The following is a 17,473-nucleotide window of genomic DNA, read 5'->3' as shown; positions in this document are numbered from 1 at the left end:
ACAGCATTCAACTTAATTTGGGTATTCCTGTATGTTCGTTTTTGGCTGATTTTACCCAGGATTCAAAGGGGCAAACCTTCTAAAAAAATAAATAAATAAAAATTAATAGATCTGTTATTAATTTCACCAAGTTTTACATTAATATTTCAGATCTAACATTTAGCATAAATCTTTCTTTAAATTTCAGGAGCAGAGAGGAGACGTTTTGCTGACTGGTGCCCATCTGCCAGATCCCGCGAGATAGGAGCCCATCTCAAAAGCTGGATCTCGCGAGAGTGAGCTGCTGGTATAAGTTTCAACCGTTGATCTTACTTTTCCTCACTACGACATGGAATTACATGATCAGAAACCAAGTGGCTTTCAATATATGCACAATATGCACTTCTGTGATAAAAGAGTCGGAGATCTGAAGAAATTCCTTTCTTTCATTGACTGATCTTTGGTGTCGGCTCTCGTGCCGTCATCTTTTTGGCCCTCGTGAGCTGCTGTCGCTGTAATCCCCGCCTTTGTGGATATAAAGCGGCTGCGCAGAATCAGTCGGTCTTCTCCCACGTCAACCAGAGCAACGGCTGCGTCCCACTCCACAGGAACTCATTGTGACGGTAATGTCAGCCTTTTCTCGCCCTTTAAAGCCAAGTTAGACCGTTTTGGATGCATTTAGTCGTCTTATTGCCGGTTCCATTCATAAAGCAGCTTCCAAAGCTGTGTTTTACCGTTTTTTTTCCCCCAGAATACGGTTTCTGCTAGGCGTGGTGTCGGGTCATTGGCAAACTCCCGGGAAATTCATTTATAGAAAGAAGCACCTTTGTTGGTAGTAATGTTAGACCTGTTTATTCTATGTTGAAGTTATGACGTGGACTCTAATGTGTTTCCCGTGCTGCAGCTCCGCTGTGTTGCACCGTAAGCCGCCCTCCGCACCGCGCCAACAAAAGACCATGTGGCTGCGGTATGAAGGCCCAGGCCTGTGCTGACAGCTCCGCAGAGAACAGCCTGTTCCTCCTCCTTGCCGCTCTCAGCTCAAATTAATTAGCAGATTTTGACTCGTTTGCAGTATCCATTAATGGGCTGTTATCTCCAGAGGATAAGACTCCTTCCTGTGGCTGCAGGTGACTCTGACTTGGCTCTCTGTCAAAGGCAGCCGGCAGACGTGGCCTGGGTGACACCGGAGCTCTCAAAGTCCATTTTAGTCCTCTTTGTGAGACGTGGCGCCAAACGCCCTCCTTAAAGCTAATCAGGGTATTTTTTAGAACAATTGTACACACTTTCCCGTCATTTTAACATGATCTTACATGACATTGTATTGCCCACTGGTTGGTCTTGGTGCAGCTCCTTTAAACCGTTTTTATAATTAGTCTTCAAACTAATGTATGACTTGCAACTTTTACTCTGAAGGTTGTCAAAAATATCGATACCTCCACACCTTCTCACCTACAAAAAAATCAATCTATGTTAGTTTTCACTTCAATCAAAAAGGATCAGAAATGCACATTAAATCCCTGGAGGGACTTTTGACTTTGTTTCCTTTTGCAGAATAGAAGTATTGACATATTTCCAAGTTTCAGTGATCTATAATTCATAACTCAATATATTATAAGGTTGCCAAATAAAATAGAATTTTATCATTTTTGCAGAATGGGCATGTGCAATATGCGTTTTATTGCGATAAGGCATTTTATGCAACAAATGCTGCTCTTATACAGTTGTCATGCTTCAAGATGCAATCTACTAGGGCTGTTTGATTAAGGCATAATTCAAAATCCCAAATCAATTGGTGTAAAGATCTTCATTAGCAACAACCAATTACTTTTATGACCAAAACATAACACTGTGGACAAACCTGCATGTGTCACAGTAATAAGGATTAGCCTACATCATGATTTGTTTTGTTTCATGAAGCTCAAATCTTGATTGAAATGGAAGATCTATTAACTGTCTAGTTCTGCAATCTAGCCTTGGATTAATTACTACAAAATTAATGGCTAAAAAAGCTTTATTTATTTTGGTTTCCCAGGAAGAATATTGAAACCAGCCAATGCTGGTTTCAATATTCTTCCAGAAATAACACAGTCTGAAATGTGTTATTTCAGACTGTGTCATCACAATTAGGAAAAAACTGTGCTTTGCATAATTTGTCAGTGCAATCTAAAGCTTGCACTCTAAGATCATGTCATCATATTGTATGGATCAAATGTTTATAGCCCATTTTTAATTCCAAAACACTCTGAATTTATCTGAAATGACCTAAATTGATGTTACGTTTTATCTCTTGTAGGAAAAGAAATTGCAGTTTCACTTGTTTCCAGTAGTGTTAAGCCCCTTTGACTGTAATAAATGGGATTATAAAAGATGTAAAGCAATAGTACATCTATGCTATGTGCAGATGTGCATCCAAACTGTCAATATGTAAAGGTATATGCTTCCAGGTATTGATTAAATAACTGCTGAAGCCTTGAATATAACTAGATTGCACCACCTTGCAAACATGTTTGACAGTGCACAACCTTGCCTGCAGTTTCTTGACTTAAAAACTTCACTTTTACTTGCAGCAGGTATTGAAATCATTTGATTTGCACCAGAAACAAATCAAAGCTTAAAATCTTGGGCATCATGGCGTCCAGATTCTGTAATTGGACTCTCTTCCTGATGCTAAGTTGCATGTTTGTTTATAAATTGCAATGCTGAGAAGGAGGGAAATGAGAATAAACGTATCACATGCTTAGGGAGTTGTCTTATGAAAGAGTTGGCAGTGAATGAAGTTAGGGCTGAAATAAGCAGAGTTGAATCTTTAATTATGTGGCTGTTAAATTATGAAAGACTGCATAGCTTTATTCCTAAAGAGGACGATAAAGGCAATGATTTTTGTGTTTGGATCACTCCCAAGTGCAACATCATGATGCATCAGCTTTTCCAAGACTGCAGCAATGAGGCGGCTCCCACTTCTGCCTGCTACACATGAATGAATCATGAAAAAGGAAGGGGCATGATTAGTTACATAAGCAGAAGCCGGTGTCTAAAAAGGCTCTGTCTACAGAGTGCCTGTGGCCTCCTTAAAGCGTTTCACTGCAGTGTTTCTTTGTTATTTGATATCCTTTGGGTGCATTTAACACTGCATTTGCTGGGGTGATTTTCCTGTTTTGGAGTCGCATCAGATAATAGTCAAGGGGCTGGCATTAGGAGTTGGCATTAGGATTATGTGCTTGAGATCTAAGCTTCAGTAATGCATGTTGTCCGACATTATTGGCAGTGTCTAGCTGCACTAAAAGCTGCAAAGGTGTCGCTTGCAGCTGCGACTGACAAGTCTTGATGTGTAATTTACATTTTTAATATTTCGAAAATGTTCCAGAGAGTAAATGCATAACCAGTTTCATATTTATCTTTAGTAAATTGCGGTATGTCTGTACATTTTTACAGCTTGACCCAGTCAGTGTGCTTTATATTGAAGGACCTCAATACCTGCTAATAATGTTTCTGATGGTAAAAAAGAGAGCACATGAGCTCATGGTGCTTAAAGAGACTGGAAATGGTGAGTTTTAATGCAAACTGGAGTAAAGAGTTGATATGATTTGGAGAAACTGCAAGTCTTTGCTTTGGAGCACCTGGAGCTGTTTTTTGCTTTATGCGGGGAAATGAAGCACTTAGGAAATAAAGTTTCTGCCAACAAATTCTGATTGTAATTCCCTTATGTTTTGGCTGTGCAGACCTTATAGGACTCAGCAGTCAGCAGGAAATACTACATCACAGGTTCACAAGAAACCGTGTGAGGATAAAGGTCTTTACTGTGGGCGTGGCCGCCTGTCAAAGTCACAGTAGTTCAGTTTAAGCACTCAGATCCATACTAACCTGAGGCGCGTGTCGTCTATGTTTGTCTCTGTGCTATGGGGTCGGTGCCCTCTGCACCGGCCGCCTCAACATCTGTCAGAAGTGCCAAATGCGTCAAGAAGGAGTGGGTGATTTTTCTTCTCTTTTAAGGCCTTTCTTTCCTTTTACACATGTTTATGTCTTCGTCTTCTCTTTGTGTTCTTTTTCAGAATCATGGCCGACCAGAAGGAGCGTACATTTATCGCCATCAAGCCCGATGGCGTGCAGAGGGGCATCATCGGAGAGGTCATCAAGAGGTTTGAGCAGAAAGGCTTCAAACTTGTCGGGATGAAGATGCTCCATGTAAGTACAGATTCTTATTGCACATTAATGCAAAGTGTTCGAAATAAGCTGCTTTCATAATATTGCGGGTTAACTTTAACCCTGTGCAGGTTATAAACACAAGCATGTGAGTGCAGAGTGAGCGTTAAGACCTCTGATGAGCTGATTAGCCTGCTTGACTATTCCTGACTGCCGCACAGCAGATTACCATGGAGAGTCAAGGCCACTGATCCTCTAACCTCTGAACTAAGACCGAGTAGGATGCTGCTTGAAGTCTGAGTCATTATGCAAAAGTGACTTTCATAATTCCCATCCTGTGGGGTCAGATGCAGGAAGAGGTCCAGCTACAGGCTACTGATGGATGTAGATTAACTCTTATGCATCAGCCGTGCAGCAGAAGGACTTAAAAGTGAGCCAAGTGGAGCTGTATTGGCTGCAGAGGTCTGGACTATTAATGTGACGATAAATTGAGTTATCATGCTGAAATGACGTTTCAGGATGTTGGGTGTGATCTGTTTGTAACTCCAGTGTTTAGATTAGTTAGGATTTCTGCTCATCTGTTTGTGCTTCTTCACCTTGAGTGACTCCGGTCTGACATTAGAGATGTGTTGACCATGTGACCAGGCTTGTTTGTTGTTAGCTGTGCTCAGACTGAGTGTGTTTCTCGTGTGGAGGTAGGGTCTTCCAGAAGCTTCTGTGTGTAAGCTGTAAAGATTATAGAGCACACCATCATGAGGGGGGCTGGGGGGCTTTGCGTGATCTGTAGAGTCTGGGAAGATGCGTCTGTGTGAAAAGATTGGCATGTTCGCCTTGTCTTTGTCAAAGGTATCTGCTGATACAGTTCACCAATATACATTCAGTGGATATTTGCTCCTCAGAGTCAGCTTCTCATTTGAAGAAATTATGTCTGTAGTGCCTTTTAAAGTTTGTAATCAAGATGGTCCACACAGGCTGAGCCCACTTGCAGAACCTGCACAGAAAAATGAGATGCATTGCTGTCAAAAGTGTTTATTTTACATGGACACCATAACATTGACGCTGTTGCATAAATCATATGTAGGTCCCAGATATAGCAAAGAGCTAATTTTCAAAACCTGTCCACAGGAGACTTTTAGAGGTTAAAGTTAGAAAAATGTGGAAAATTAGAAAAGCAGTCGTACCAAAAAAGCACAGTACATTAGCAGATGCAGAGAGGTTAGAATATTTAACAGATGCAATGAAAATGCAATAGAATAGAAGGATGTATTATGCGTATTTACATGAGCAGACATTGTGCCTTATGGAGTACAATATTATCAGCATGAAATTGGTATTGCTAGATGTTAAAATTTGATGTAAAAATCTGCATGCATTAGTTGTAAATATTGGCAGTATGAAAAAATAAGTTGGTGTAGTTTTATGCTGATCAATCAGTTATTACACTTACAACATTTTAGATCATAAGTATATTGGCAAAAATCTATTATCGTGCAATCCAGTTTTTTTGTGTGGAAAGGCCATAGTTGCTCCTTCAGCTGTGTTTGAATACCTTCTAAAATTTTACAGTTTGTTGCATCTGCAGCTCAGTGGGTAGACAATTCATTTTTGTTCTGCTAACAGAAGGCTGGTTGTCCAAAAGAGGCATCCCTGGTGTGAGCAGCCTCACTCCTGAGATAAAAGAGACCTGGAAACCTTTGGTCTTCCTCACAGTAGCCCTAACACAACAACCTATGGACCAAATGTTAAATTCACTCTAAAGCAGAAGATTTTTACAATCTGTAGCCCTCCTCAGGGTCTACTTGTTATACATGCCCATTAACCTGGTCCGATGAGTTTCCTTGGATTTTGAAAAAGCAGTTTTTCAGACTCCAAGACTATTCTTTTTTTTTTTTTTTTTTTTTTTTTTCCAGGTTTTGGTTCCCAAACCATGCAGAAATAATAAAGAGTCAATGGACAAAATGGGTTCAATAGAACCTCTGCAAAAGAGTTTATCTCAGAAGAAACAAGGAAAGTCTTCTTTCTCTTTAAGGAGAGTAGGATGGACTGAAGCCTTTTACAGGACATGTATGGACACTCATGCTGTTGCCACAAATCAGTGCAACAGGTCAGTCCTCTATTAATGGCAGCTGTTGTTTACATCGTCGCCATGACTGTTGACCCTTCCTTAGTCAGCTTGCTTCCTGATTGGCTGTCGTTCCATTCTATGTACCAATCCAGAGAGCGCGCTCTGCAGCCCTTGGTGTTCCCTCGCACAAGATTTTTAATTGTAAATATTAAACATGGTTAATATTTACCATTCCAAATTGGAGCAGCCCAAATCTTCTGAGAAGATGGTGGGGGGGTAGAATCACTAAAACATTAAATCACAGGACATTCTGTCAAGAAAATCTTCAGAACAATCAGATAATTGGGCCTTTGCTGACTTTGGTTGAAAGGTGGGGTTCTTGTGTTTGCCCTGCTTAAACCAACAAATCTTCATCATTGGCTGGTATATTGGGGTGTCATGTACCAGATTTAAGTGTAGATGGTTTATAAAGTTCTGTTTTTTGCAACTTGTGCTGCTTTTTAAGTGCCATCTGTTTTTGCCTAATGAAGTTTGCACATATATTGGCTATAATACGGTAGCTGAGCTCTCAGCTTGCAGCAGTGAGACTCACAGCCCACTGTGCAGACCTCTACCTGTCACCTGTTGTCCTATCTTTGGAGTGTTTAGTCAAACCAGCACTCCACATGTTTATTTACTAATCTGTATGCTTCAGGTTTTCTTTAAATTCAGTTATGACCTAACAAGAGGGGGAAAGCAGTTAAAAAGTGGCACCAACTCCTGCTTGTGGGGGGTTTATGTATTCCAACACATACGCTTGCGGTAAAGACGTATGAAGTATGTCTTGGCACTTTATACTGGTATAAAATTTGTCCTGCTTTATAAGCTGCAGCTTAATTTTTAGAATCAAAGTGGAGTTTATAAATCAGATTTTACAGTAAATGGGGAATTGCGCTGAAGTATCATTTTAACATTGGTACTCTGAAACATTAGCCCATTGTTCACGTGTTAGGAATCATTGTCTGTAGCTGAGGTTTATCAGCTGAGTTTAATGCTGCCAAGTTGGTACACATAAGCAATGATTCAAAAGTTTTCTGTGGAGCAGATGAAGTCACCTGATGTGTGATCTGTTTTGGTAGTCAAACAAGAGAAATTGTTGGTATTGTTAGTCTTGCACCAAAAAGTGTGGAAAGATATTGGTATCATAGTCAGATGCAAATGCATTTGCTCTGATTGTCTTGTTTACTAGTTTCTGCTTTATAAACCCAAAGCCAGCATCCATCAGAAGCTTTCTTTGTGAAGAAATACTAAAAGTTATTGGGCCTTTTTATATTTATATTGTTTTAAACCAGAGGTTAAGCAACATAAGTTTACCTTGCAGTTAAAATGTTGAACAGCACCAACATTATGCGGTAGCTAAATCTGAACAGGATTGTTAAAGGAACAATTTGAAGTTCATTCTTAATTTGTGCCATCTCCTGACACCTGCACCTTGAATTTCAGCTGCTGATTTATCCTGATTATCACAAGACTACAGTGGAATTGTGCTTCTTGTTAAAATGTTACAAAATGGAATCACTGTCTGACCCTTCAGTAGATAAAATTAGACTTGTGTCCCAGGTTTTAACAGTATTTCTTTGTCCTGCAGGCATCTGAGGAACTCCTGCTGCAGCACTACATCGACCTGAAGGATAGACCATTCTTCCCAACCCTCATCAACTACATGAGCTCTGGTCCAGTGGTTGCCATGGTGAGAGACGACAAACAGCAGACTGCTTAAGCCATGTGATGAGAACCTATTTAACCAGAAATACTTCAGCTCTGAAAATGAATCCTTGACTTTAAAGCCTGCTCTACTGCTGTGGAAAATAAAGCTAGGACCTTTTAAAGCTGGTAGAGAAACATGTTTGAGGTTAGGTGGCTTTAAACCTGCATCATTCATTCATTCATTCATTTAATTACTTATTGGGGGGGGGTCTCTCTCAATCAAATGGATATTTTAAGACAGCAGTTTTAAACTCAAGCAGTGTTGTCCTATAAGGCAAAAACAGACTTGAAGTTCTGATTCACATTAAAATGCTCCAATTTGTCCATCTAACAAGGCAGCATAACCCCTTTAGTGATTACAATTGTCAAAACGAAGGCCACTAACCAGAATCCATTGAGTAAACAGCAGTTTGACCTTGCAGGAAATAGAAGATGCAGCCATGCTAAGAAATTTAAACAAAGTCTACAAAAAGTAGTGTTTGTAGCCCTATAGAGAGAAATTCAGTACCCTCTGATAACAAGAGTCTTTTCAGTTCTTAGTAATCTGAGTAATCAAGATTAAGAGTGAGCAATGAGTTTTCTTGATGGGATGCACATTGACATAATAATCCACATTTGAAACTCTTAAAAAATTTTTAATCCTGTTAGTACATTTTGAGTTTAGATGACAGGATTCAGTCTCGAACCCCTGTAGCAATTATGGTACATAACGGTCTAATAGACGATGCATGTTTCTGGGAACAGATTTAATTTCTTTCTAAGATGGTGAAGCCAGAGGTTAGAGGCTGAACGAAAATGTAAGTCTCTGCTGGGAGTCGCCCAACTATCCAGTACAGTAAATACAGTATTAAATAGACTCATGACCCTATGAAGGAGTATTCACTAATTATAGATGCTTATGAAAACTGCACACAGATCTGCTGGTGGTCCATAATTTCCATGGTGTTGTTTATGATGACTTTTTTTATACGTTCAACATCAGACACACCGCTGGTCATTTTTGTGTGCTGTCTCAGCTGCTTGAAGATGTGTCGCTTATACGCTGCTCTGTTAGCATTAGCAGCGCTAGCTCTCAGTGCAGGCAGAGTTTGCGTTAAGTGGGCTAAGCTCATGTAGCTTCTTCAGGAACCGGTTTGAGTTCACACGCAGACACGATCACAAAAGAGTAAAAATATCAAAACAGCAGTCAAAACCTGCTGACCAACATGGACAAAAAAAAAAACGGGATCTATCATCTTCACGTCAAAACTGGTGTTGAGGTTTAAAGAGTGGCCTTGCTAACTGGTGAATGTCCATCAAACACGCCTGGGATTATAACTGGTATCGAAAACTTCAAGACCTCCTTGTGTAGTTTTTCCATTAAATTCATACCTTCTAAAAATGTAGCAGAATTTTTTTTTTTTTTTAAGTGTTAACAACGTTGCAAGTGTGACTAAAACAGCATAGCTTAAGTCACCAGTAAACACAGTTGCTAGTTAAACCATAACACCTGCTCTCCTATAGCATCGTCAACAGTTGAGGCTTTAAATTTATGACCGTGTTCTGCTGACAAGTGCCTGATAAACTTTCCTGATTGAGCCCACATTTTATTCATTTTTAAAAATTGAAATTTGAGCAAAATTTACAGTTCTTTATATTAGCTGCTGAAGTGCTACAGTTATGCTAAAGCATTATCTTGGGCACATCTTAGAAGCATTTTAGTGTTAAAAACTTTACAGCCCCTCAGTGCACAGCACTTTGGAGAAGATGCTGAAATACTCGCCTTTATAAGAAATGGAGAATGTGTTGTAGATGGAGAATCTATTCTTGATCGAATCCTTTAGATGTATTCATCAAGTTCTGCTGAGATAAATAATACTAAACATGCTGGGAATCTAGACTTCTGTGTAAATGGAGATTACAAAATTAGTTCCTCCCTGCATTCCTAAATCAACTCCCATCATCCCTCTGTTCTCGTCTGTTCCAGGTGTGGGAAGGCCAGGGTGCAGTGAAGACGGGCAGAGTGATGCTGGGTGAGACCAACCCCGCTGACTCCAAGCCTGGAACCATCAGAGGGGACTTCTGCATCGACGTTGGCAAGTGAGTATGCCCTTTGACCTCCAATGTATCAGAAACAGAGATACAGTAGCCGTATTCACACTGCAGACCAGAGGGACCAGATTCTGACTTTCATTGATTGTGGTTTGGTTTTGTGACAATTTCAACATTTCAAGAGACATGAATCAGATCTTTTCAAATCAGGTTTGGGCCACTTTAAGTCTTCCAGGTAAGCATATTGGAGCAGGCACTGATGCATCCAAGGCATAGTGGCAAACTAGGGGCCTGAGACTGATGTAATCTTTTATAGATTTGCCTTTTGGCTGTCTCTGACAAACTTTCTGCTGAATCGGCACTCTTCCTGGCTTTAGCCTTCAGCTTGGTCCCAGTGCTAGCAGTGGTGACTTGTGAGATCTGGGTGTTAAAACAGACTTTTTCCCTCTGTCAAGGTCTTTGTGGAGCACGTTTTAAAAACCCTAAAACTCCTGAAATAGTACAGTAAAAATAACTAGGGACTAATAAAGCCAGGTTAAGTCTGTGCTGTGGTTTTTGTGCTGCAGAGGCTTCTTCTTAGGGGTTTAATGCTGACCACATACTGCAGTGCCACCTACTGATTTGCAAAGTGTAGTCTAGTTGGGAGTTTGTATAAAATATTAAAAATATCTGCAGATTTATTGACACCGGTAATTATTGTGAATCCCGACTTTAAAGCTCAAGGTGTGCACTGCATTGATTCACTGCTGAACATGGTGAGCTCTCTTTTAATCAAATCTTTCTTAGGGACCTGAAGTAGAGAAAACAGAACTTTCAACATCCTTTTAAAGTGGCAGGCATTTAATAAACAAAATGAGCTTTTATTTGAATACTTAATTGGTACATGCATAGCCTGTACATGATAGATTATATTGTCATCTAAACCTAAAGAATTGTTTGTTTAAAAACAGTCCAGGGGGTTGTGGTAACATAAAAGCATATTTATTTTGGCTTTTAAGAGGCAGCACACCAACAGGAGGCCTGCTGAAAACTGCTCCAGACTGAGAGGAGTGGCACTTATAATTAGCAAACAGTGATGATAATTACTAGAAGTGAGGTGAAACGACCAAACAGTGATGTTCCAGTTTGCACGGTTAAGTTATTTGAAGTAAATCACTCTTCTTACTGTAAGACCCACAACTCGGTCACTGCAGTCAACAAACTTCCTTTTTAAGCTAAATGTTTTGTTCCTTTCCTCAGTTTCCTCTTTTTTTCCCCAAATAACCTCAGATTTGTTCTGGTTAATCTCCTACAATATTTTTGGTGATATTGGGGAGTAAAACAGAACTTTAATTACCTAAGGCAGCCTGTCTATTTTTTTAAATATATCTAAAAAGTAACATTAGGCATTTGATAGGACAAATGACTAGGAAATCAGCTGAAAGCTTCTACTGCTCAACAATTACAAAACAATACTATTCGCAGTTTTTCAAGGGTTGGTTTGTTAAAGAAATTTTAAAAGCCATATCTGATCTGCCACTGAAAGATTTAAACTTTAGAGTCCACACAGATCAAAATGTGTGCACAAGCTCAGACCTGGTGTGGAATTCGAGTGGATCAAATGTTTGCGTTTGGATTGATGGAGCCTGATCTTTGTGAGGAAATAAGCATACACCCATTTTTCTGCCATACGCAGGTTTGACAAATGAGGATCACTGCAAATCATGCTGCCCTCCTGTTCACTAAAGGGTCAAACCAGCACTCTGAAAGGGTTTAACACTGTGGTGCACCCCCGCTTTTCTTTCATTGCAAGATTATGGCCTAAGAGGATGGTAACAAGTGGTGAATCATGATACTTTGTGAGCAGTGAAGCAGCTGCTTGCATTACACTGAGTGGGGGAGAGTCTTAGGTCACATCAGTCTGTGGGCTGTGATGCTGGCAGCATGTGTGTCAGCATTTTATACCTGTGTATATAGGATGCAGCCGATGTTGATTAATAAATGGGTATTAAATGTGTATTTACAGTATATCAGATTGTACAGTTTGCCAGGAGTCTGTACACATCACTTAGAATGAGCCCTCTTTTAAACAAAAATCAGAACTGAGCCTTTCGCCTGCAGTGTGACTGTATCCATAGATGGCAGTCAGTGTTGGTCGTTACCTCTCTCCCTCACTTCCTGTTTGTTTCCTTCACAGGAACATCATCCATGGCAGCGACTCAGTGGAAAGTGCCAACAAGGAGATTTCCCTGTGGTTCAAGGACGACGAGCTGGTCACCTACACGAGCTGTGCCTTCGCCTGGCTCTACTAAACCTCTGCAGCGCCCCCACACTCCTCAGGGGACCAGTGACACTTTTGCCTCAGTTTTTCCTGTTTTTTTTTTTTTTTTTTGCCCGTAGCCTAGAGGGCCGAAGAACTAACGTGTGAAGTTCTTCATGTCCAACTCACATTTCCATCAGCCCTCTCCTCATCGTCATACTGTACTCGGATGTCCAGATCTAGTCCGGATTCATTCCTGATCTCCTTCATTCCTTTAGAAACATTCCTCCATCCCATCGATGTACAGTTAATGACTCGTCCAGCCTTTGACTGTCAGTTTTGTTAAACAGTGAATCTGCTTTCCAATAAAACTGTACACAACACTAATGGTCTCTTCTCATTGGACAGTTTTAACACTAATGTACACATGATCCTGTTATGACATACTCAGCTTTAATGGAAGGATTAGTTAATGACACATTTGTTCAGAGCTGCTCCTATGCAGGATTGGCAGAGATGAATAATCTAAGATTTAATCCTTGGCTCTCATCTTTGTGCCTGGATAACTGCTTTGGGTTGAGTGTTTGATAAAAAGTTATTGTATTTCTACCTGAAAGCTTGGTATCAGAGTGTACTGTGATGTTTCAGGAAAATGTTTTAACTATTGAATCTACAGAAGATGCTGTGGAAGATGGGGCTTTTTTTTTTTTTTTTTTGCAGTGACCTTGAAAGTAAAGTGCAACAAAATATAAAATGTGTTCTTATTGCAATACGATTGGCTGATTAGGTATTTACATTAATAAGCAGTTAATTGGGTATGCATAATGAATTTCAACATAAAGGGAGGTTGTAATGATGGATTAAGTTGATCCTGTTGGTCTGAAGGAACATCACACTGAAATTACAAGTATCAGAACTATACACATTTGTATTTCAGGTTATTTAGCTGCATTTATTCAAAGCCTGTCTGAAGTTCTGATATTTTGTCTCCCTGTCATCTCTGGAGTTTTTTGCACTTGACTGCAAAATGTATAAAAAGTTCAAACTTTAGTTTTCAAACCAAATGAGGTCAGAACATTTGGCTGCTGATGATTAAATGAGTGAAAGGATTGTGAAAATTTAAAGCAGCTCAGCTGCATGTAACACTCCTTATTTTATTACTAACGTTTAAAACAAATTGCTTACTGCTATAGCTGAAAACCTTCTAGATAACTATCGAGTTAAGGCCAAGCCTGTAAGTAGTGTAAGTCTGCATGCAGATGTAGGCCCTGCCTACGTCCCTGATTCAGAGGAAAGAGAAGAACGAATCAGCAAACGAATGTGTGTTTCAATGATTCTCCTCAATTTATTACAGGATGAGATGAGCCTATATACAGTGTGACAAAGACAGGTTTTACACATGGCAGTGTACTTTGAGTTAAACTAGACAACAAAAGATGAACTTCCTGAATTACAGAAGTAATTACAACTTCAAGATAATGTCTGCCTCATACCACTTACATCATTTTGCCAAGGGTGTGCATACAGATGCATGAAAAAATTGGAATATAAAAAGTTTATTTTTTCATGTGATTTAATTCGAGAAAGTGGAACTATTATGTATTCTAGATTTATTTCATACAAAGCGAAATATTTCAAACATTTTTTATTAATCTTTATGATTACAAGTTACAGCTCACAAAAATCCACTATCTTAAAATCTTAGAATATCACAAAACATCAGTCCAAAATACTGAAATGTTGACCTTCTAAATAATTATGCTCTCAGTGCTTGGTTGGAGAACCTTTTGCACAAATTACTGCATCAGTGCTAGGTGGCATGGAGCCAGTCAGTCTGTGGCACTGCTAGCAGCCCTCAGCTTGTCTCTATTGTTGAGTCTGGTGTCTCTCATCTTCCTCTTGACATTTTCCCCGAGATTCTCTACGGGGTTCAGGTCAGACCAGTCAGCTGCCCTATCAAACACAGTAAAACCGTGGTCAGCAAAACAGTTTCTGGTATTTTTGGCTTCACTTAGGACCCCCTTGAAAATGAGATGCATCTCAAGGGGCTACCCTTGAATAAATTCAAATTCACTGCTGGCAGTCCTGCTGGAAAAGGAAATCAGCATCTCCATAAAGTGTCTCAGCAGATGGAACCATGAAGGACTCTAAAATCTCCTGATAGACAGCTGACAGCATTGACTCTGGACTTGATAAAGACCAGTGGACCAACAGCAGCAGGTGACATGACTCCCCAAACCATCACATCACATCTGGGCATTTCTAATCTTGCTCCAATCTTTGTGACCTTGATTTAAAAATTTGAACCACTGAGCAACGGCCCAGTTCTTTTTCCCCTTAGCCAAGGTGAGAAGTTCATTACGTCTGTGGTTCAGGAGTGGCTCATAACTAAGAACACAACACTTGTAGTCCATTTCCTGGACCTATCCTTCAGTCCTCTGAAGGCTGAGCTCATCCCTGTTGCTTTTGCACCCTGTCTTACCAAACATTTCCTTTCTAGTGAACTTTCCATGAACGTTTTGATACAGCCTCTGCGAACAGCCTCTCCTTTCAGCAGTGACCTTCTGTGGCTTACCCTCCCTGTGGAGGGTGTCAATTATTGTCCTCTGAACATTTGTCAAGTCAGCAGTCTTCCCCATGATTGAGGTTGTGTGAACTGAACCAGTGAAAGAATGAAGGCTCAGGAAACCTTTGCTCATTGGACTTTTCAGCAATATCCTAATAGTTTGAGATAGTGGATTTTTTTTTATTTTTGGGTCTTTGTGGGTTACTATATTCATTTCTGTTCCAAAGCTTCCCAATAGAGGGAGCATTTCAAAGGCACCAAATATGTCATGTGTGCATCAGATGTAGAACTCAAGAAAAAATTATGCTTTGCTCATGGAGTCTGTATTAAAATTCGGAAATATCTACACTGGTGGGCTATGACCCAAAAATGGGCCCTGAGGGCCTGAAGATCATAAGCATCCATTATTGACCATCAGCCTTGTCCCTTGGTTACAGAGATTTCGCTGGATTCTCTGAATCTTTTCATGATTACTTTAGATGGTGGGTTATTCAAAGTCTTTGCAATTTTACTTTGAGAAACATTTTTCTGAAATTGTTCTACAATTTTTAGATGCAGTTTTTTGCAGATTGGTGTACCTCTGCTTCTCTAAAATGTTCTTTTTATACCCAGTCATATCACTTACATGTTGACACATAACCTAATTACTTGTAAAATACTCCTCCACTTTCTTTTCCAGCCTCTTTTGCCCCATCCCTAATTTTTTGAGATGTGCTGCTGCCGTCAAATTCAAAATGAGCTAATCTTTTTCCTCAAATGGTAAAGTGTCTCCGTTTCAAAATATATGTTGTTTATGTTCTATTGTGAATAAAATATGGGTTTATGAGGTTTGCAGATCATGGCATTCTGCTTTTATTTTACATTTTAAACAGCACTCCAACTTTTTTGGAACAATAAATTATTTACATCTTATAATGGGAACAGAGAAAAATAAGTCATGCATTTCCTCTAAAGGGTTTTTTAATTTAACAGTATTTGTTAGTCTTTATATACAAACATTTTTAATCTGAAAAATCTTGTATGCCATTTATCAAGAATGATGTGAATAACAACTCAAAGTCCTTACAGTGTTTGAAGTCATAAGCCTTTTTATTCAGTGTAAAAGTCAGATCTTACAAAAAATCACCAGATAAACTTTCACAGCCATGCGGAAACAGTTTGCAATGCTTGTAAACCAAGAAGCCGTTCATTACAACCAATAGTATGATCCAAACATTTGGCTTTATTTACAAAGTCTATCAAAGCTTGATCACAGCACAAATTTACCATATGAAAGGAAACTGGTATACACTATCAAAAAGATGTACAAACTTTAAACTGCAATCTAATAATGTACCTCGGGGGGTCAGTGTTAATATCAATAGATTTATAACTATTAACATAGATTTTTTTTTCATTTGTATCCAAAATAAATTTTTCACAACCCTCTCCACTCACAATTATTTTCAGACAATAGCAAACCCGATACATTTAGTCATTTTTATCAAATATATATAGCACCACGATATAATGGTTTAATATAACGGGGGGATATCACATAAAAAAGACCCGTGTTAGTATCCAAGAAAAAATAAAACAAGAATCCAGCCTGCTCCTCATCACTGCACCTGGAAAAAACCTGCTCAGGTGCAACCCCAGACAAGTACCAAGTATGGAGGCCCATTGGACATGTTCACACGGCAGCCATTTTTTCTTTTTTTTTATATACTCAAGGTAAGAAGCTCTGAGGATAATGTCAAAGTTGTTTGCTTTCGGATCGAACAACTGCTTTTTAATCACTCGCTAATAAAATGGAAATCCATGATGGAGAATTAGAGCCACACTACATATGTATATTTTTAGTCTTTCCTCTTGTCCGTGTAACACTTTCACACAGAAATGCTAGCATTTAGCCAACATCTAGCTAATGTTAGGATTAGCGAGAGAGATGCTAATACTAAAACAGCTTAAGTTGGTATTCTGATGGTAAAAAAGAAGTGTTAAAAATCTGTTTTATTAGCTGAATTCAATACAAGAAATATTAAAAATAAGGGGAACTGGTGCACATTTTAAGTTTAAACAACAAAGGTGATTGGCTATCATCTGAAATAATTTAATTTAGCATAAATTATTGTTAGCTGTTTGAGCCTTTCCCTTCAATTTTTGTCATACTTAGAGAAAAAGCTGATGTTAATCTGCTTTCTAGCTTATACTAAACTCTAATATTAGCTACTATCAGCTTGAATTAGCATGTTCTTTGCCCTTAAATGTGGCCAGATTTCTTTCCAAATGCTCCTTTTAAACTTTGTTTCAGTTGGTTACCACAAAAATAGAATAAAAAGAGGAAAAATTAGCCATATCTCAAATTTCAGATGTGTTTTACAAGTGTTACATACTATAAAATGTGTCAAATTAACAACTTCTAGTCTAGCATAGCTACAAACTGGAAATTTAAGCCTTTTACGTCAATTCTGATACATTTTTATACAGCAGTATTAGCATTCAGCCATTTTCTAACTAGCTGAAATATTAGTAAGAAAGTTGCCGTTAGCTAACAACAGCTCTGTTTATCAGACAGCATCAAATGTTGACATTTGTCAAGTCCCTACCTAGCTTGCTTTTCCCGTATATTAATGCTAATGCTAGCATTTGGCTTCTTTCTAGAGTAATTTAAGCTAAGATGTTGCTGCTGCTCTTAGCTGTTTGAGGTAGTAGCTAATGGTATTTG

General features: G+C 39.1%; 1 protein-coding gene across 1 annotated transcript; it reads left to right on the top strand.

The window, feature by feature from the left end:
* The first annotated feature begins 456 nt into the window (after nucleotides 1-456).
* Nucleotides 457-12,583, top strand: LOC121527861 (nucleoside diphosphate kinase A2-like). The gene is made up of 5 exons (XM_041814877.1): nucleotides 457-602; nucleotides 4,029-4,161; nucleotides 7,812-7,913; nucleotides 9,897-10,009; nucleotides 12,138-12,583. The coding sequence occupies exons 2-5, from the start codon at nucleotides 4,033-4,035 to the stop codon at nucleotides 12,250-12,252; spliced, it is 459 nt and encodes a 152-aa protein (XP_041670811.1). The 5' UTR covers nucleotides 457-602; nucleotides 4,029-4,032; the 3' UTR covers nucleotides 12,253-12,583.
* The last annotated feature ends 4,890 nt before the right edge of the window (nucleotides 12,584-17,473 follow it).

This window comes from Cheilinus undulatus, linkage group 20 (assembly GCF_018320785.1).
Source record: "Cheilinus undulatus linkage group 20, ASM1832078v1, whole genome shotgun sequence".
Taxonomy (NCBI): Eukaryota; Metazoa; Chordata; class Actinopteri; order Labriformes; family Labridae; genus Cheilinus; species Cheilinus undulatus.
This window is presented reverse-complemented; position numbering and strand designations above follow the sequence as displayed.